We start from the raw sequence: 17,353 nt of genomic DNA, 5'->3' as shown, positions 1-17,353 counted from the left end.
TATATGTCTCTATTTATCAAAGTATTAAGCGCCAAAATATTATTATGTTGTTTGAAACGAATTGTTTATAGAAAACTCGTAAACAAGTATTATAATTTGGTATAGCGTTTTATAAAATATCCCATGAAAAATTCACCTTCTATTGATAACGGTCGCGTCAATGGCCGTCGTTTATTACGTCATCAAGATGACGCAACACAGTTTTGCCTAGCGATGAGACTCTGCAATGGAAATGTTTTTGTCAACATATTGAACGCAATTGACGTTAGTTCATCATACCCTCGGACTTTCCTTTATGCTGTCGTAAATATTGTATCACGCGAAAAACATATAAGTATCGCTTGTCCTCGTTACTTCCGCTTACGAAGAAATCATCTTTTGCTCTTCTTACAACTCCGTTATATAATGCAGACGTTTTATAGTTTCTTAAATTTATAATCGTCGTTAATACTTTCTAAAAGCCACTGATATTTATAATATTTATTTTTCCTTCATCTTTATTCATATATACTTAAGAGAAATTTTATCGAATAAAAGAATTCGCGTTGACAGTTTAAAATTAAAGAATTTATTCGTTTTTACATAAAAATAAAATAATCTGCATCTTTAATCTAGTCTATAAATGTATCACAAGTAACGTCATATCATTGCTGAAAAGAATATATATGTATCTGTATGTGTACACATACATATGACACATATGTATAACGATCCCAAAATAATACGCACGTGAAAATACGTTCGAGCATCTATATAATATACTACATAATGACGTTATGTTTACGTTAATACAAATTCATTGTACTTTTATTATTGTTTTTTACTATGTTTTTTGAGAAAAGATTCATTTAAGCCTTCATTTCTGCGCTTTTGCTTTCATCAGCAGAATTTTCCTTACTTTGTTGCTTGATACGGTAATCTGATAAAGCAGCCTTAATCGCATCTTCTGCAAGCACTACAAAATGTACAATTGTATAATTAACTCGTATCATTTTGTAGAGTACTTGTATTATTTTCCAATAGAACATTTTCGTTCTTTGCAGTAGCCATTTTAAAATTCTATAAGAGAACGTATTTACTTACTCGAACAGTGCAGCTTGACCGGTGGTAGGCAAAGTTCCTTCGCTATGTCAGTATTCTTTAATTTCAAAGCTTCGTCGACCTACAAAAGAATATTTAGTATAATTATTTATATAATATTTTCTAATTACAGAAAGTTATAGAAATTTAGACAACGTACAGTCTTTCCTTTCACCCATTCTGTAGCCAAAGAACTAGAAGCGATAGCTGAACCGCATCCAAAGGTCTTAAATTTAGCATCAACGATCTTTCCATTTTCATCTACTTTAATTTGTAGTTTCATAACGTCACCGCAAGCTGGAGCACCTACAAGACCTGTGCCTACTCGAGTATCATTCTTGTCTAATGAACCTACATTTCTAGGATTCTCATAATGATCTAGCACCTGCGTACAATCGAAGAAAACATTTATGAGTAACAATTCTCATTTTAATATTAATAGTAAATATAAACATATAACAATATCGTTAAAATTAAAGACATATTTTATTAAATAAATATTTATCATATTAAATATACATGATATATGCTTACTGTACATGTGTAGGTTATATATACATACATACATATATATATATATGTATATGTATATACACATTTGACCTTGAACTTTTGTTTTGATTTATACAATATATAGATTTAGGAAATTCGTCGCAATAAACACTAATGAAACGATTAATAGAATAACGTGTATTTTTAAAGTCACCTCAGCTTGCAAATTTCATGAAAATTATATATAAATGAATAATATACGTGCATGTGCATATACATACAGATTTATCATTCAAGTATATGACTCAACTATATAACTTAAAACAGTATGATGCACTACGATAGGTACAATTACAGAAATATTTACATTCGGATGATAAAATACAGCTGGGACGCTATGAGAAAGAGTTTTCGAAGCCCCGTTAAGGGCTTTGGGTAGAGATCTTAACAACGACATCATATCACTTTATTATCGATGAGTAATTTTTACACAAACGTCAACGCGAAAGACCGTTTCAATTGCTTCCTATTGCGCAATTGAATGAAATCCCGGTATGTTTGATATTATAACTGTAATAGGTTAGAAAATACGTCGAATTATGATCTTAGCGACGCCTGGCGATAGAAAGTTTGAAACTATGAATGCGGTAAATTTGAAATCTCGATTCATGCATAGGAAAAAATTGTTGTTTAAAGACAACAAATATTGATTAGATTTTTCTATCAAATTGTAACTTTAAAATACTCAAGTATAGTGAAATAAGTAATTAATATTAAATAAATAAATGATATTAAATATATTTCATTAAATAATATAAAAATGAATGAAAATATCGAGATGTAATGACACAAATTCAACATACTGCATTCGAGTTTTTATATAAGTCGAAATAACCTACTAAAAGTATATAATTTTAAACATGTATACAGTGCATGAGGATTAACACGAATCATTAAAATGATTTGTAATATATCAATGATTGTATCTATACATTTAAGAAATCTTTTTCTAAAGCTATGAAGCCTGAAAATCATATTAAAGAAAATGTCGATAAGATAGACATAAACAATGTAGAAGATAAATGTAAGTTCCACGAGTGCAAGGTTTATACAGGATGGCAACATGAGTGGATTTCGCCTAAACGATTAAACCGTATTCATCCGATTAAAATACGTGAGGTGGTACGTGGTCCGTTTTATTCGCCGAAATTATTAAAGATCTCACCCTTAGTTAGTATTTCCTCTTGTGAGGGTAGCTGCAATACGACGAGATATAGGGAAACTTACGGAGGTATTCCGGATCCTTGGAAGGAATGTTTAGCGATAAGAGGATATTGCAGTAAAGAAAAATATGATCAGATATTAAAAAGTTCTTGCGTATCGCGTTGCATGAGATTTTGGATAACAGAAACAGTTTGGAAAAAAATGGGTTTACCTTTCATACAAGGAATCCCAGATCCAAATAAGGATTCTTCTGATATCCAAATATCAAAGAGTCCATCGAAACAAGAAAAAGATGTCAAGTCCGAAGATTCGAAATCTTTATTAAATACTTTGGAAAAAACTGTCGTGGAAAAGAATTCCATTCCCTCTAATGCAATACCACCTTCAAATATGATTGATACGAGTGAACAGGAAACTACAGAAAATGAAAAATTGAAACAGCCCGAAGAGCACGATGAAGAGGTCCCTGATACGGAAAATCATAAAAATCATTCTAAGAAAAATTCATTAGTGAAGAAATTAGATGGCAATAACTACGTGAATTCCAAATACGAATTAATATCTTGCAAATACAACGATATTAGTAAACCTAAGGAGACAAAGTTTATTCAAGTACATTATCCCCCGTCGTTGAACATCGGCACGCAAACTTCTCTAGAGAGATTACATCGGGTAGCGTGTCAACATTCTTCTTTTCAGACGTTTTTGAAAATTGCCAGAAAAGCTATATTGCCACGGAAAATGTACAAGAACCTTAAAGAAAAATGGGCTCGTAGAAGATGTCGACCTGTGTTACAACATCAAAGTCGATATTTTCCGAGTCGAGTTGCATCCTGTCATTGTATGCAAGTTACGAAGAAAGATCTTCCAAACAAAATTATGAAAAAACCGTCTGATAAATCGACAAGCGATCATATCGGTAACAATTATTGCCCGCATTGCAAAGCGTATATTTTAAAATCGAAGACATCCGATTACCGTTCTTGCGGATTGATACGTGATCGTAATGGGAAAAAAACGCGAGAAGATACAAGTCTTACGTCGTACAAATGTTTACGAGAAAAAATTCAAAAGCCTCTACGAGAAGATGTTACGACCCAAACGGAATTAATGACGCAAAGAATGAATGGAAACGATTTGAGACTAATATGTTCTCGTTGCAATTATCCTTATTTCAAAGCAGAAATGGGAAATGCAATGGACACACCGACGGATCGTATGGTCGAACATAGAATTTTTAAGTGCGTTAGTAACACGTACGATAATGCGAATCATCATTTTCAAGGTAAATTCGAGAATGAAAATAAATCAAAGGTACCAGTCTTGAGATTGATTTCGAAACAGGACGGCTCGAATTTCAATGATTTGATGAAATACGAACACGTCAAAGATATAAAGAAAAATGGTCAAAAGAAAATAAGAGAGAATAACAAAGAAACGAATTCTAGGACAGAGAGAAATCGAAAAACTTATGACCAAAACGATCATACCAAAGAGAAAAATTTAAACTTTTCCACGGGAACTCAAGAACCTATGATATTGGATAATAATGTTAATGCAAATATTTCTGAACGATCAAAAAATGCTAATTGTACGAAAGCTACGTCAGTAAAGTCAAGTAACTGTTTAGATCGTCTTAACGAAACTTCAACGACGCCGAATAAAAATAAAATTAGCAGTATAAATAAATTTCAAATCACTTCCGCGGATCAAAATTTCTATGATAAATTCCCAGTTTTGACTGGAGATCACGAGAAAAATACGTATTCAAAGATGAATAGTAGAAAAATAAAAGATAAACAGGAAGAGATATTGAGCCACCGGAAAGACGGCGATGTCATTTCTTCTACAATTAAACATGGACCTAACAGGAGTGAAAAATCGAATAATTTAATCGATTATACGAAATCAGCCAAGGAACGATCTAGGACTGAATCAAACACAAAATCTAAGCCTAAACCTAAATCAAGTTCTAAACTTAAAATTAAATCTAAAGTAAAATCTGTGCATAATAAATCTAACCTCAATATGAATAAGAAATATAACGATAAATCTAATAAATCAAAATCTATATCTAAATTCAAATCTGGATCTAAGCCTGTATCGAAATCTAGATCGAAGTCCATGTCGAAATCCAGATTTAAATCCGAACCCGATTCTACATCTAAATACATACAAGCGGGATCCAAAGTATGTTCGTTCAAAAATTTGAAAAATTCAAATGATATTCGAGAACGTGAAGATCTACATGAGAACAAACGTAATTGCATGACTGAAAGATCGTACAATCGTTACCGAGAAGAGTCTACGAGATATAAAGACTGCAATCCGATTTCTAATACTTCGATCGAACGAAATGAGTTTACAAAATCATCGCCGTTACGTGACAAATCTCAAGTGATATGTCAAAAAGAAGTATTCACGGAGTGTGATTCGTGCGTTGAAAACGATAATAATCTCATCGATGATATGATATCATATTCGCCAATGAACGACGTCAATGTGAAAAAAAAGATAAATGAAAATGTAGACAATAAAAGCACCAGTATGACCGGATTTAATTTTGATCCTGGTCCGTGCATAAAGAGAGAAACTTATAATAAGATAATCGATTCGAGTGGCTCGATATATTCATCGATGCAAAATTTGTACCGAAATAATGAAAATAGTAATCGAACATATTCTTCCAAGAAAAATTGTTGGCTTAGTAAAAGCGATAATTGTATGAATTCGAATAACAAACAGGAGGAACGAAAGAACGATACTCTGCATAGAAAAGGAAACGATTGTTATTTAAAATTTTGTAATTCTCGATATTTCAGTAGCATTCAATCAATGAGCGATGATGATTCGAGCAAAGCGATATATAAAGAAAATTCAATTAAAAAATGAAACGAAAGATCGATAAATCTTTTATCGTCATTGAGAATTTAATCTAACTTAACTGTAACTTCGACATTGTTATTAATACGAGCAGACTCTTCTACTTGAAAAAGAAAAGTAAAATAATTGAGTAAAAACATAAACATGTATCGTAGAAAAATACTTTTGTAAATTTTCTGATATAAATTTACATGCGAATAATAAATCGTACATTTTTATATAATCGTATTGTTAACGTTTATTTGATAACGTGAACACATCGTAATGAAAATTTCGTATGAATACCAACATCGTGTAAGAAAAATCTATTTTTGTATACAACGTGTCTTCCGTATATTTTTTTATTGAAATTAAAAAGCTTCATAAAATCGATGATCGCTCATAAAAACAAAAAGAAATAAAAGAATACAAAAATTAAAATCCTTTTCTCATCGTAAATAGAATTTTTTTCATATTTTCTTGTTGCTATTTAATTCGGACAAGCACGAACAAGTATTCTAACCACTCAACATGCTTGGAATTTTAAAGGAGGGCGCCACTGTGCAATGAGAAAATATAAAAATCAAAAATAAATGTTTCAAAAGATTATTTTACGTAGTAATAAATAAAAATATTGCACATTTATATCCGAGATATATTTCAATATTTATATAAACGCGATTAAAATTTTATAAAGAAAATTTTCTTACGAATAATCATTTGATAAAAATAATTGATTTAAGGTCGTTAAATAAGAAACGAATCTTGTATATCAAATACGTTCGATTGTAATAACAATTTTAACAAGAAGAAGAATTAAATTTTTTTGAAGTTGTTGACACGTAAAATACGGTATGGCCATCTATGAATATATGTGTGTTAGTCAGAATGTGTTAGCATGTTTTCCATGTGATTGTTCGTGTTATCGCTAAATGATTTAAAGCACCTATTTCCCTTATCTCATGAGATTTTTATAATTTCCGTTCATTCAGAATCGAACGTGTTCCTATTAATTGCAATTTGGAAAGTGAGATTACATATTATTTTATCATTAATGAAAATTAAATGTGTTATAAATAATTCAGCAATTTAACAATTGTGTTTATTGTGTGTGTTCTTTGTAATAGTAATTAAAATTTTATATTTAATATTTTCTTGAGTGAACAATGCTTTCATCATCATGTAGGATCAGTCTTGTGACTGTAATATTTTCAGTGTACATATTTTTTACATAGTATATTAAATTAATTAAAAATTCGTTTATTATATTCGTACAGAAATATCTTTATCTTTATAAAATTTTATATAAAATGTCTTTTTTTGTTGTAATAAAATTATTTTAATGCAAGTGAATAAAAACGATTATGAGATTGATATATCACATGTATATAGAGACATACATAGAGATAAAATTTACAATTCTTTTTGAAAGTAAAGACAAGGAATAATAATAAAGAGAATATTATGTCATATCTAATAGAATATAATAATATTTTTATTTTATTTAATCAAATTTGTTTTTAAAAAAATATAACAGAAAGAAATAATTTTGTTAGCAGTTGTAAAGATTAGCAAGGAAGAAGGAAATAAACTTTGGAATGGTTAAATCAAATAGTGCCAAAGTCAATGTGTTATACAAAGTTTGCATACTAAAAATAGAAAATGCCAGGCACATTGACATATCCAATTTATGCAGATGTTGAACCATCAGTGCCAAGACGTCGCGCTTATACATGGAATTCTCAACATCGATCAACATCTCGTGTAACAGATTTGACATCACGTGCTGGACGATTATCTTTAACAGATAATGTGGTAAGAAATCATTTCTTTTCTCATACTTATTATTTATAAAATCTTGGATTCATATTTTGATTAATCACATTAAAGCTTTATATTCTTGTTATTGTAAAAAACTACTTCTAATAAACTTAGATCTCTAGTTTGTATACATTAATTTTAATTAGAACCAAGATAAACGATGTTTTTATTTAAAAAGTTTACATTATCACATGATAAGATCACCGAATCATTAATAATAGACCAACTATCCCATTTACAAAATGCCTACTTCTATAAATACAAATTCGAGTATAATTCAATGTCATTCTTCAAAGCTTAGATCATTTATAGTTAGATTCGACGTAATTATAAATTGATATGAAAGCATTATCAAGTGTAATATTGTATATTACGTAGAACCAACACGTTTATGTAATCAGTTGATGTTTCACTGATATCGAGAAAACTCGTTGAGAACAATTAAGAAAAATAATCGTGACATGTAACTTCGCAGGCGCGATGGAAGCCATTGTCAGATGCAGCTTTTAAAAATTCCCGCAAAGCGTACCAAACTTTTCGCTTCTTCTTTTTTTTTTTTTTTTTTTTTTTTTATTAGTCATCGTTGAATCATCATAATTTTATAATAAAACGGATCGGTTCGAGACGTGTAGTATAATTGGAGATAAGTGAACATAAATCTTTTGTGGAAAAAGTGATAAATTAAATTTCACTACAATTTTTAAATATTTAAAGAGGAAAGTGGCCATCTTTAAATCCGAATATGTCATATCCGCCTAGCTGGTAGTGAAATAAGCGACGGAGAGGGGTTAAGACAAAATAGGTTTCTTAATGGCATATAAGAAACTGAGATACTCGTAAATTTGTTAGACTAATCGTCGACCATTACAAAGAAATAGAATAAACGTTAACGTTAATGGCAGAGGAAAATGTATATGGATATAAACCAACAGCCGGGATCGATGGAGATTCCGTACGTAAATTTTTTGACAGTTTGACAAGTACAGGTTGGATTTCAATTGATAAAGCGACAGTGAAACCGTTAATGTCAGGATATTTTATAATTTAAGATATAGGAATAAAGATTTAGTTATATAGGTGTTTTCTTGTATAAATTAAAAGAAAAGGATGAGGTACAATTTTATAAAAAATGTTGATCCTCAGTTTTTGCAAATAGTTCTACATCAGCAATATTCTGCTAATGTTGTCAATGTTAATATAATTTCTTCGTTCATTTATTAATTTAAACGGATGGATCTAAAATCTGTTTATGTCGCACTTTTAAAGAAATTTTAATAACAATGTATTTTGTCTAACACTCCGAACTAAATTAATGTCTAATAATCTTATTTATAAAGGCTATATTGAAATTATAGTTTGTCATACATCTTGTACTTGTCCGCTTATTTTATTGATGGTTTTTTAAATATCTACTGACATTTTATTTCTGTATTACTTGCTTAAATGTTAATACTAAAATATATATCGTTTGTAAGTATAACTATACGCGTATAAAAATAAAGTTTATTAATTTAATTGGATATAATATTGTATTTAGAGAGATGAGGGTACGCGCAAGTTGAGGTTAAAGGTGATTGCGGGACATCACCTTGCAAAAAAGGATATCTTTGGTGCAAGCGATCCTTATGTCCGCGTAGACTTAAATACTATAAATGGAGATCAGACTGTGGATTCTGCACTTACAAAAACTAAAAAGAAGACTTTAAATCCTATTTGGGAAGAAGAATTTATATTTAGAGTAAGTAATTTATGTACAAATTTTCATGATGTATATGTGTTAATATATTAAAGTTTTATTAAGTAATATTCTCTTTATCCAGGTTAAGCCTGTTGATCATAAGCTAGTATTACAAGTTTTCGATGAAAATAGATTGACAAGGGATGATTTTCTTGGGATGGTAGAATTAACACTACTTAATTTACCTAAGGAACAAGAGGGTCGTACAATTCCTGCTAGAATCTATATTCTTCGACCTCGTAGGTAGGGAAATTTCAAAATGTTATTGTAAACTTATATGTTCCCTTATTTCAAAAAATTATTAATTGTATCTTGTTATTAATAGTTAATCTTTTCCACTTAGTTAATTCTAAAATGCATCATTGTTCATTATGTAAAATAAATCAACATATTTCGTTTATACAAATGATACAGTACAAATGTTTCACTTGCAAATGTAAAATGAGTAACTTATAAGGATATGGTGTAGTAATCATTCCAGTCAGCGATCGAGAGTTAAAGGAACATTGGAGATATATCATGCATATATTTCTGACTCAACGACTACAGAAAATGAAGATGGAGATGCATCTGATTCAGGAGGATGGGAGCTAGTACAGCCAGAAAATAATAGTCCTGTAGAACAAGCTTCAGAAGTATGTACATAAGTACGAATGCATCTACAAAAAAACATAAAATATTTGTTCTTACAGATCCATATGGTTAATGGACCATTACCTCCAGGATGGGAAGAAAGACAAGATGCTAATGGAAGAACATACTATGTCAATCACATTGCTCGGTTTACACAATGGGAGCGACCAACAGATACGTATGTAATTTGTATAAAATTTGAATAATTATCTAAATAATAATCGAAATATTTAATCTTCTTGGTTTTATAGAAATACATCATCTACTGGTAACATAACAGAACAACGTAATTTGGATACAGCAGCAACAGAATTTCAACGACGTTTCCACATTAGTGCAGATGAAGAGAATAGACACCGAAGTTCAGTTATCAACCAGGTAATTTGTTCATTATTATTATGACTAAGGAAATAAACTCCATGATCAACATATAGAGAGTGCATACATAATACAGACATAATTTCATATTCTAATTCTAACATAGTTTTTTGTATCTCTCTTTTTCTCTACTTATTTTATAATGAATATAGTACTCTCTACTTTTAAATCTCCATACTGAGAATATGTCTGTTTAATTTTGTTGTAATACTAATATCTTTTATAGAATAAATGTGTGCAAAGTTATATAGAACACGTTAGTTATATCAGGATAAAATGAAAAATAGTGGTAATATGCTTAGGAAATAAAAATTCATTAATAAATGATAAAATTTAATCTTTATACAATTTTTCTAAGTTCATTAATACATATATATGATTTTTTCAAAGATAAAACATACTTTGTATAGTAAAATGAAGAAATAATTTGTGGCTTCATATAATAGAAATATGCATGGATCTTTTGAAGATGAGTAGATAAAATACATCTAATATTTAAATAACGATTCAATTTCTCGAAATTTTTTTGTATAAAGTGTTGTTTTTATAGTGGATTGTTAGATATTTTATAGATAAAACAACCAGAGCTTTGTACATATGTATCCAATAATTTGATGCTACGATAACATTCTAACAATACAGACAGATTAGCATGCAGTATGTAGCAATTTGTGCATGTGTGTGTAAGGATGGTGAAGTTCTACGCGAAGAAGATGAAGATTCAGAAGCAAGAGATAGTGAGGGTAGGATTCATAGGGAAGGGGGTATTGGGGATACTTCCTCAGAGTCTGGACATTCTGTTGATCTACGTGGCTACCAAAGTGAATGTGAAGATCAGGTATTCATACAAGCAAACTATTCGTGTCTAATGCTTTTATCATGACATAATTATATATAAAAATTAATTTACAAAAATATACAATTGTGTATTACGTATATGTATGCATTTCAACGCGCGCATGTATGTGTGTATGTTTACATATATAACTCATATGGAGATAAAGTGACAATAATACAAAAGTTTAATAATATGTGTTTATTATTAACCGAAAGAAACATTGGAGAGTACTGAATTTCAGCAGATTGTTTTGCTTATTATTGTATGTACTTTCATTATTGTTGATTTTTTTAGTAATATTTTTTGCATGACTGTTCAATTATTCTTTTTTTTTTTTCAGTTTATCTTTCTAACAAGTTTCATATTTATTTACATCAGAATATACATAAGAAAAAGATATTTTGTATCTTTCATTGCAGCTTTGATATATGTATGTAACTTTTTATGAATAGGTGTCTTTAACACTGGCAATATCAGTTTGACAAACGTACTTGTTGTATTCATATAGGTTTAGATATAAATGATTATAATTTATTAAGAAGTATAATACGATCTGTTTACAGAGTGATAGTGTTGATAGTCCAGCTGGTTCGAGACGATCATCAGAGCAGGTAATATTATATCAGCTTAGTATAGAACTTATATCTATAACAACGATGTTTAAAATATAGATCGACAGTCCAAAACCTACACTTCCTGTATGTGAGGAAGGTTTGCCGCCTGGTTGGGGTATGCAAATAGCTCCCAATGGTCGTGTATTTTTTATTGATCACAACGAAAGAGCAACAACATGGATTGATCCAAGAACAGGCAGACCAAGTTCTATACCTAATCACATTGCACCGTCAACTACGCCAAGAAGCGATTTAGATCAACTTGGACCTCTTCCAGAAGGCTGGGAAGAAAGAGTACATACAGATGGACGAATATTTTTCATAGATCACAGTACGTTTTTATATCTTCAAGAAAAAAATATATTATATTAATCGTAATCTTCTTTTTTATAGACACTAGGACAACTCAATGGGAAGATCCGCGTATGTCCAATCCACAAATCGCTGGTCCAGTAAGTTTTAGAGACACAGTAATACATCGCAGTAAAATATTTACATAACTTGTTAAATTTATTTTGTATAGGCCGTACCGTACTCCAGAGATTACAAACGTAAATATGAATATTTGAAGTCTCAGTTGAGAAAACCGGTAAGTTCAAATAAAGAATATTTAAATACGGCATATAAATTAACAAAAATTTTCATTTCAGAACAATGTTCCTAATAAATTTGAAATAAAAGTTGGAAGGAACAACATATTGGAAGACTCATATCGTATCATAAGTTCTGTGAATAGAGTGGAGATTTTAAAAACAAAACTATGGGTAGAATTTGAAGGAGAAGTAGGTTTAGATTATGGAGGTCTCGCAAGAGAATGGTTTTTCCTTTTATCTAAAGAAATGTTCAATCCATATTATGGTCTTTTCGAATATTCGGCTACGTGAGTAGTTTTAAAATCGAACGTTTATTTATTTGTCCTTATAATAACGTTATTTTGTTATTTCATTTATGATATGATGTAACAGAGACAACTATACTCTTCAAATTAATCCATTCTCCGGAGTATGCAACGAGGAACATTTGAATTACTTTAAATTTATTGGACGTATAGCTGGCATGGCAGTATATCATGGCAAACTTTTGGATGGTTAGTATATGTTTGTATTATTTATTTATACATATATATATATATATTTTTTTTTTTCATATATTATACTGTCATTCTTTTTAGCATTCTTTATTCGACCATTTTATAAAATGATGTTGGGAAAGCCTATTGACTTGAAAGATATGGAAAGTGTCGATTCTGAGTACTATAATTCGTTGTTATGGATCAAAGAGAACGATCCAAGTGAATTGGAACTTACATTTTCCGTTGACGAAGAAAGCTTTGGGCATACTTCACAGAGAGAGCTTAAGCCAGATGGTGCTAATATATCATTAACGGACGAAAACAAAGATGAGTATATAAGTTTAGTTATTCAATGGAGATTTGTATCACGCGTGCAAGAACAAATGAACGCATTCTTAGAAGGATTTAATGCATTAATACCACCAACGCTAGTGAAAATATTCGACGAACATGAATTGGAATTACTGATGTGTGGTATCCAACATATTGATGTAAAAGACTGGAAGCAAAATACATTATACAAAGGAGATTATCATGCAAATCATATTGTAGTTCAATGGTTTTGGAGAGTCGTTCTTTCGTTTACCAATGAAATGAGATCGAGACTTTTACAATTTGTGACTGGTACTTCGCGGGTTCCAATGAACGGTTTCAAAGAACTTTATGGAAGCAATGGACCACAATTATTTACGATTGAAAAGTGGGGTACACCGGATAATTATCCAAGAGCACATACTTGGTAAGTACATAATTTCTATGTGTATTGTTCAATTCAATGAATGAATTGAAATTTCGAAATTTCCAAAAAAAAAAAAAAAAAAAAAAGAAAGAAAAAAAAAAAGTTTCGTATACTTTATAAGTAATATTGAAGTTGAAAAGAATTTTAATTATGACAAATAAAAACTTCTAAGATTAACTGATCGCACAGAATTAATGAAACGTCTGCAGATTTATAAAGATAACTATAGCCAAATTGTATTTTTGCAGTTTTAACCGTATTGACCTTCCACCTTACGAAAGTTATCAACAGCTCAGGGATAAGTTAATAAAAGCTATTGAAGGTTCTCAAGGTTTTGCTGGAGTCGATTAGCACGAAATACCCCTATTCATGCTGATTCTGTAATATAATATACATATGTATATATATATAACACGCATAAGTACACAGCGATGTATATCGACTTGACATTATTGACTATTTAACACGATTAATATTTTCCTGCACTATGAAAATTTAGTTGTGTCTTGAATAAGACAACGAGATACAGTATAAAGTATATACATTGCTTAGCTTTTACGAACGACATGGACAAAATTTGAAACATATTATTTTCTATAAAGTGTATTTCCCCATTGGCGAAATTTTGCATGATTTTAAATGCATATGACGTGTAATAACTAATGACCGTGTTTGTTCGTTCAGTAATAGAGAAAGTTTTAGTCTTTATCAATACAAGTATTTCAACAAGTTTATTTTAAGATAAATACGGCCCGGCTACTATACGATGGAAAATAATAGTGTGATATTAATTTTGTAAATAAATTTATAATAAGATAATTAATGTATTAGTTAAGCTGTCAATCGCTAAATTATGTGAGCATTTAAAAAGGAGGGAAACATTAGAAAAGCCAGTCCAACTTTTAGTAGATTGATCTCGTTGAGAATCGTTAATTTTCTTTTTAATTCGTTAAATTAACAGTAACATTATTCGGTCATGAGTAGTATATAGTCGTATTCTTATAAAGTGAAGCTATATACAATTAATAAATGTGAAAAGTTCAAATACGAATGTACAGAAAAAAGCAGGAAGGCTAGAATAATTTTTATTAAAGATGCAATTAGAAAGAAATTTAGACAGAATCGTATAATTAAAAAATGACGAGGATTTAAAAGTTATATTGAGTTGTGATTTTAGTAATACATGTCATTTTGCAATTTTATGTTTTATAGAAGATGACATATAGATAATTTGACCTTATATTTCAAATGTATAACACGTACTACTTAAAACACATAGCACGCTAAAATATTACGTAGCACATAATTATAATATTAATATTTTGCTTTGTATCTCGTTCTTTTTAATAATGTTAGCAGTAAACACGATTAATGTTTACTCGATTAGTTGATTGTACATAATTTATAGTATAATTAAGGTACAAGATATATGGCAAAACTACATTAAAACTTTTAACTGTTTGTAAACGTCGACAATATTCTAAAGGAACAGACAATTGATTTTATCAAAAATGAAATGAATATATAATATTATCGCCGATGCACTAGAATCAGCAATAATGGCAAGTTAAGCGTTGTGGATAAATGCCTACTCTGTATTATAATACGTATCCATAGAGTATAATAAGTATCCTAGCAGATATTTAATATACGAAGTTGACTACACATTCCATCCTATTTGTACAGCTTATTTTTTTTAAATGAATACGTCCCGTTTAGATGATAAACATCCTTATGTAACAACGTAACATTTTGTGGCCTTAAATTCTGATTATGATATTTCTTATCGTAGTACATTTCTGGTTATAAACGTTAAATTTGTATTACTGTAAAGAATAAGAATCGTTTAATCTAATTGAATATATCCGTTTGAGATATTATTTTCAACTGCGTCTGGCAAAGAAAGATATCGTGCATTACTGTGAACGTGTGAATTTAAATCGTCATTGATAGGTCGTCGATGATTATCATCTTCATAGGTGTTACAATTAAAAAGTAACAATCCTGTAATAAATCATACATAACGTTGAACGTTTGAATTTAATTCTAAATATAAAACAGTATTATTTCTTATATGGATAACAATATCTTGATTTTACGAATCCATTGAGAAAAGAAAAATCACGACGATCACTCCTTAATATTAATTATACTCGATTTATTGTAATCGATCGAGTATGATATTAAAATTATATATATATATATTTTTTTTATTTATATATATTAACATCTAATAGAATCGTAATTACGAAATGGATCGTTATCGATATTACGACAGTAATGCATGGATATTTCATTGATGTAAACGTTAAAGATTATTATATTTATGTAAGGTATATCATATAATCGTATTAATGTATATATCGTAGTCTCATATAAGCAGTCTTATTCAGAGTATAGCATTTTTTTAAAGAAATCCCGCAGATAGATGTAAGCTAGAAGTTATTCAGTCCATTCGACTTAAAAGGGCGTTTTCAATGGCTATTTTAGCTGTCACGAGTTTGTTAATGTTTATTTGTTTCTCCTTTTCTTTTTTAGCAAAATTTTTACCGACGAAGCTTTGACCAAAAAAAAATATTAAAAAAAAAAAAAGAAAAAAGAGAAAAAAAAACTAAAACAAAAAGGATAATCCAAGCTTTGACGTTTACTTTGTATTAAGAAAAAAAAAATTTTAAAAAAAAGCTAAAAAAAAAAAAAGAAAAAAAAGAGAAAGTGAGAAAAATCGTAACTGAAGAAAAATAATCGATAAAATAATTATCATTTATTGTTATTATTATTGTTTGTCTAATCGATATAGCCATATTCAATATGGTGATGTGTATTCTTAAGAAAAAAGGAAACTTAACTTTTTTCTTAATATAAGGCAGGTTCGATATTTCATACATAATAGATACAACAGACACAACTACACAATTTATTTACATTCTTACGTGCATACGTCGGCTGAAAAGTACGACTTAATCGAAATGACACTTGTATTCCTTTATTATTTCATATGTAAATATAAAGAAAAAGAAAGAAAAAAAAAAATATATTGAAAGAAATACGACGCTGTAATATATCAATTATTAATTATTATTAAAAACACTTATACGATATCTCTTCACTTTACTTGTAATTAAAGGATTATTAATACTAATGTGCTTGTAAGATCATATGTTACGATGAGGTAGACGATAATTAACACAGAACATTTGGGCATAAATATCAGGAAGAACGAGAGACGAACGAAGAGAGAGGATTGAGCATCTAGACAATGGTGTATAATTAATGAATTAATTAAATAATTAATCGAATTAAGGATTAAGAAAAAAATCTTATGTTCTTATAACGATATTATGGAAGAATCAGACTATATATGCAAATAAATTATATCAAAAAGTTACACGATATCGTTGAGCCTATAATTTATTATTTCTCGGAAAATAAGGGAAAGGTAAAAGTTGACAAAAGGATCGTTTGAAATTTGGCGCGATTCGAACGTCGGCTACTACGTCATCGTTTCGACTACCCCATAGTACCAACGGAGGACGCGAGATGTCGGTACGGGCGGGCACATCCGCAGAATCAAAAAAGACAGCTGGGAAGCGTAACATCACACATCGATTCGGTGGCCCTTCGGAGGTTGAAAAACTTTTTCGTAAGCGTGTCGAAGACCGGCGGGAGCCCCGAACGAACGAACGAACGAACGAACGAACGGACGGAACGAAGCGTTTAACGTCTTCGTCAATTAAACGTGTATTATTTATCTTATCCATCGAGAAACGTCGTTGTTGTCGTCGTCCTCTCTCTCTCTCTACTTGCGTTTCGTGTTCGACGACGAGTCCAACGATCGCGGGAGGAACGAAAAGGACGAACGTAA

General features: G+C 30.0%; 2 protein-coding genes across 7 annotated transcripts; one reads left to right on the top strand and one right to left on the bottom strand.

Annotated features, from left to right (window-relative positions):
• Positions 1–545: 545 nt before the first annotated feature.
• LOC122632901 (iron-sulfur cluster assembly scaffold protein IscU) lies at positions 546–2,122 on the bottom strand. Of its 2 annotated transcripts, none has more exons than XM_043820190.1 (4): positions 1,940–2,122; positions 1,241–1,465; positions 1,084–1,162; positions 546–955 (listed from the first exon to the last, which is right to left on the bottom strand). In XM_043820190.1, exons 1-4 carry the CDS (start codon positions 2,030–2,032, stop codon positions 849–851), a joined length of 504 nt encoding a protein of 167 aa, XP_043676125.1. In that variant the 5' UTR covers positions 2,033–2,122; the 3' UTR covers positions 546–848. The 2 variants fall into 2 exon arrangements, with proteins under 2 accessions (XP_043676125.1, XP_043676126.1); XM_043820191.1 differs by lacking the exon at positions 1,940–2,122 and adding an exon at positions 1,615–1,922.
• A 4,446-nt stretch (positions 2,123–6,568) lies between these two features.
• On the top strand, positions 6,569–16,881 carry LOC122632769 (E3 ubiquitin-protein ligase Nedd-4). Of its 5 annotated transcripts, none has more exons than XM_043819941.1 (16): positions 6,569–6,685; positions 7,215–7,473; positions 9,017–9,217; positions 9,300–9,460; positions 9,687–9,852; positions 9,910–10,028; positions 10,102–10,228; positions 10,917–11,066; positions 11,630–11,677; positions 11,738–12,011; positions 12,074–12,132; positions 12,204–12,269; positions 12,331–12,560; positions 12,646–12,767; positions 12,852–13,491; positions 13,740–16,881. In XM_043819941.1, the coding sequence occupies exons 2-16, from the start codon at positions 7,321–7,323 to the stop codon at positions 13,840–13,842; spliced, it is 2,619 nt and encodes an 872-aa protein (XP_043675876.1). In that variant the 5' UTR covers positions 6,569–6,685; positions 7,215–7,320; the 3' UTR covers positions 13,843–16,881. The 5 variants fall into 5 exon arrangements, with proteins under 5 accessions (XP_043675876.1, XP_043675875.1, XP_043675874.1 ...); XM_043819940.1 differs by lacking the exon at positions 6,569–6,685 and adding an exon at positions 6,735–6,874; XM_043819939.1 differs by lacking the exon at positions 6,569–6,685 and adding an exon at positions 6,736–6,874 and having other exon boundaries at positions 7,218–7,473.
• The last annotated feature ends 472 nt before the right edge of the window (positions 16,882–17,353 follow it).

Source organism: Vespula pensylvanica, chromosome 11, assembly GCF_014466175.1.
Source record: "Vespula pensylvanica isolate Volc-1 chromosome 11, ASM1446617v1, whole genome shotgun sequence".
Taxonomy (NCBI): domain Eukaryota; kingdom Metazoa; phylum Arthropoda; class Insecta; order Hymenoptera; family Vespidae; genus Vespula; species Vespula pensylvanica.
The sequence above is the reverse complement of the archived record's forward strand: the minus strand, read 5'-3'. Positions and strand labels throughout refer to the sequence as shown.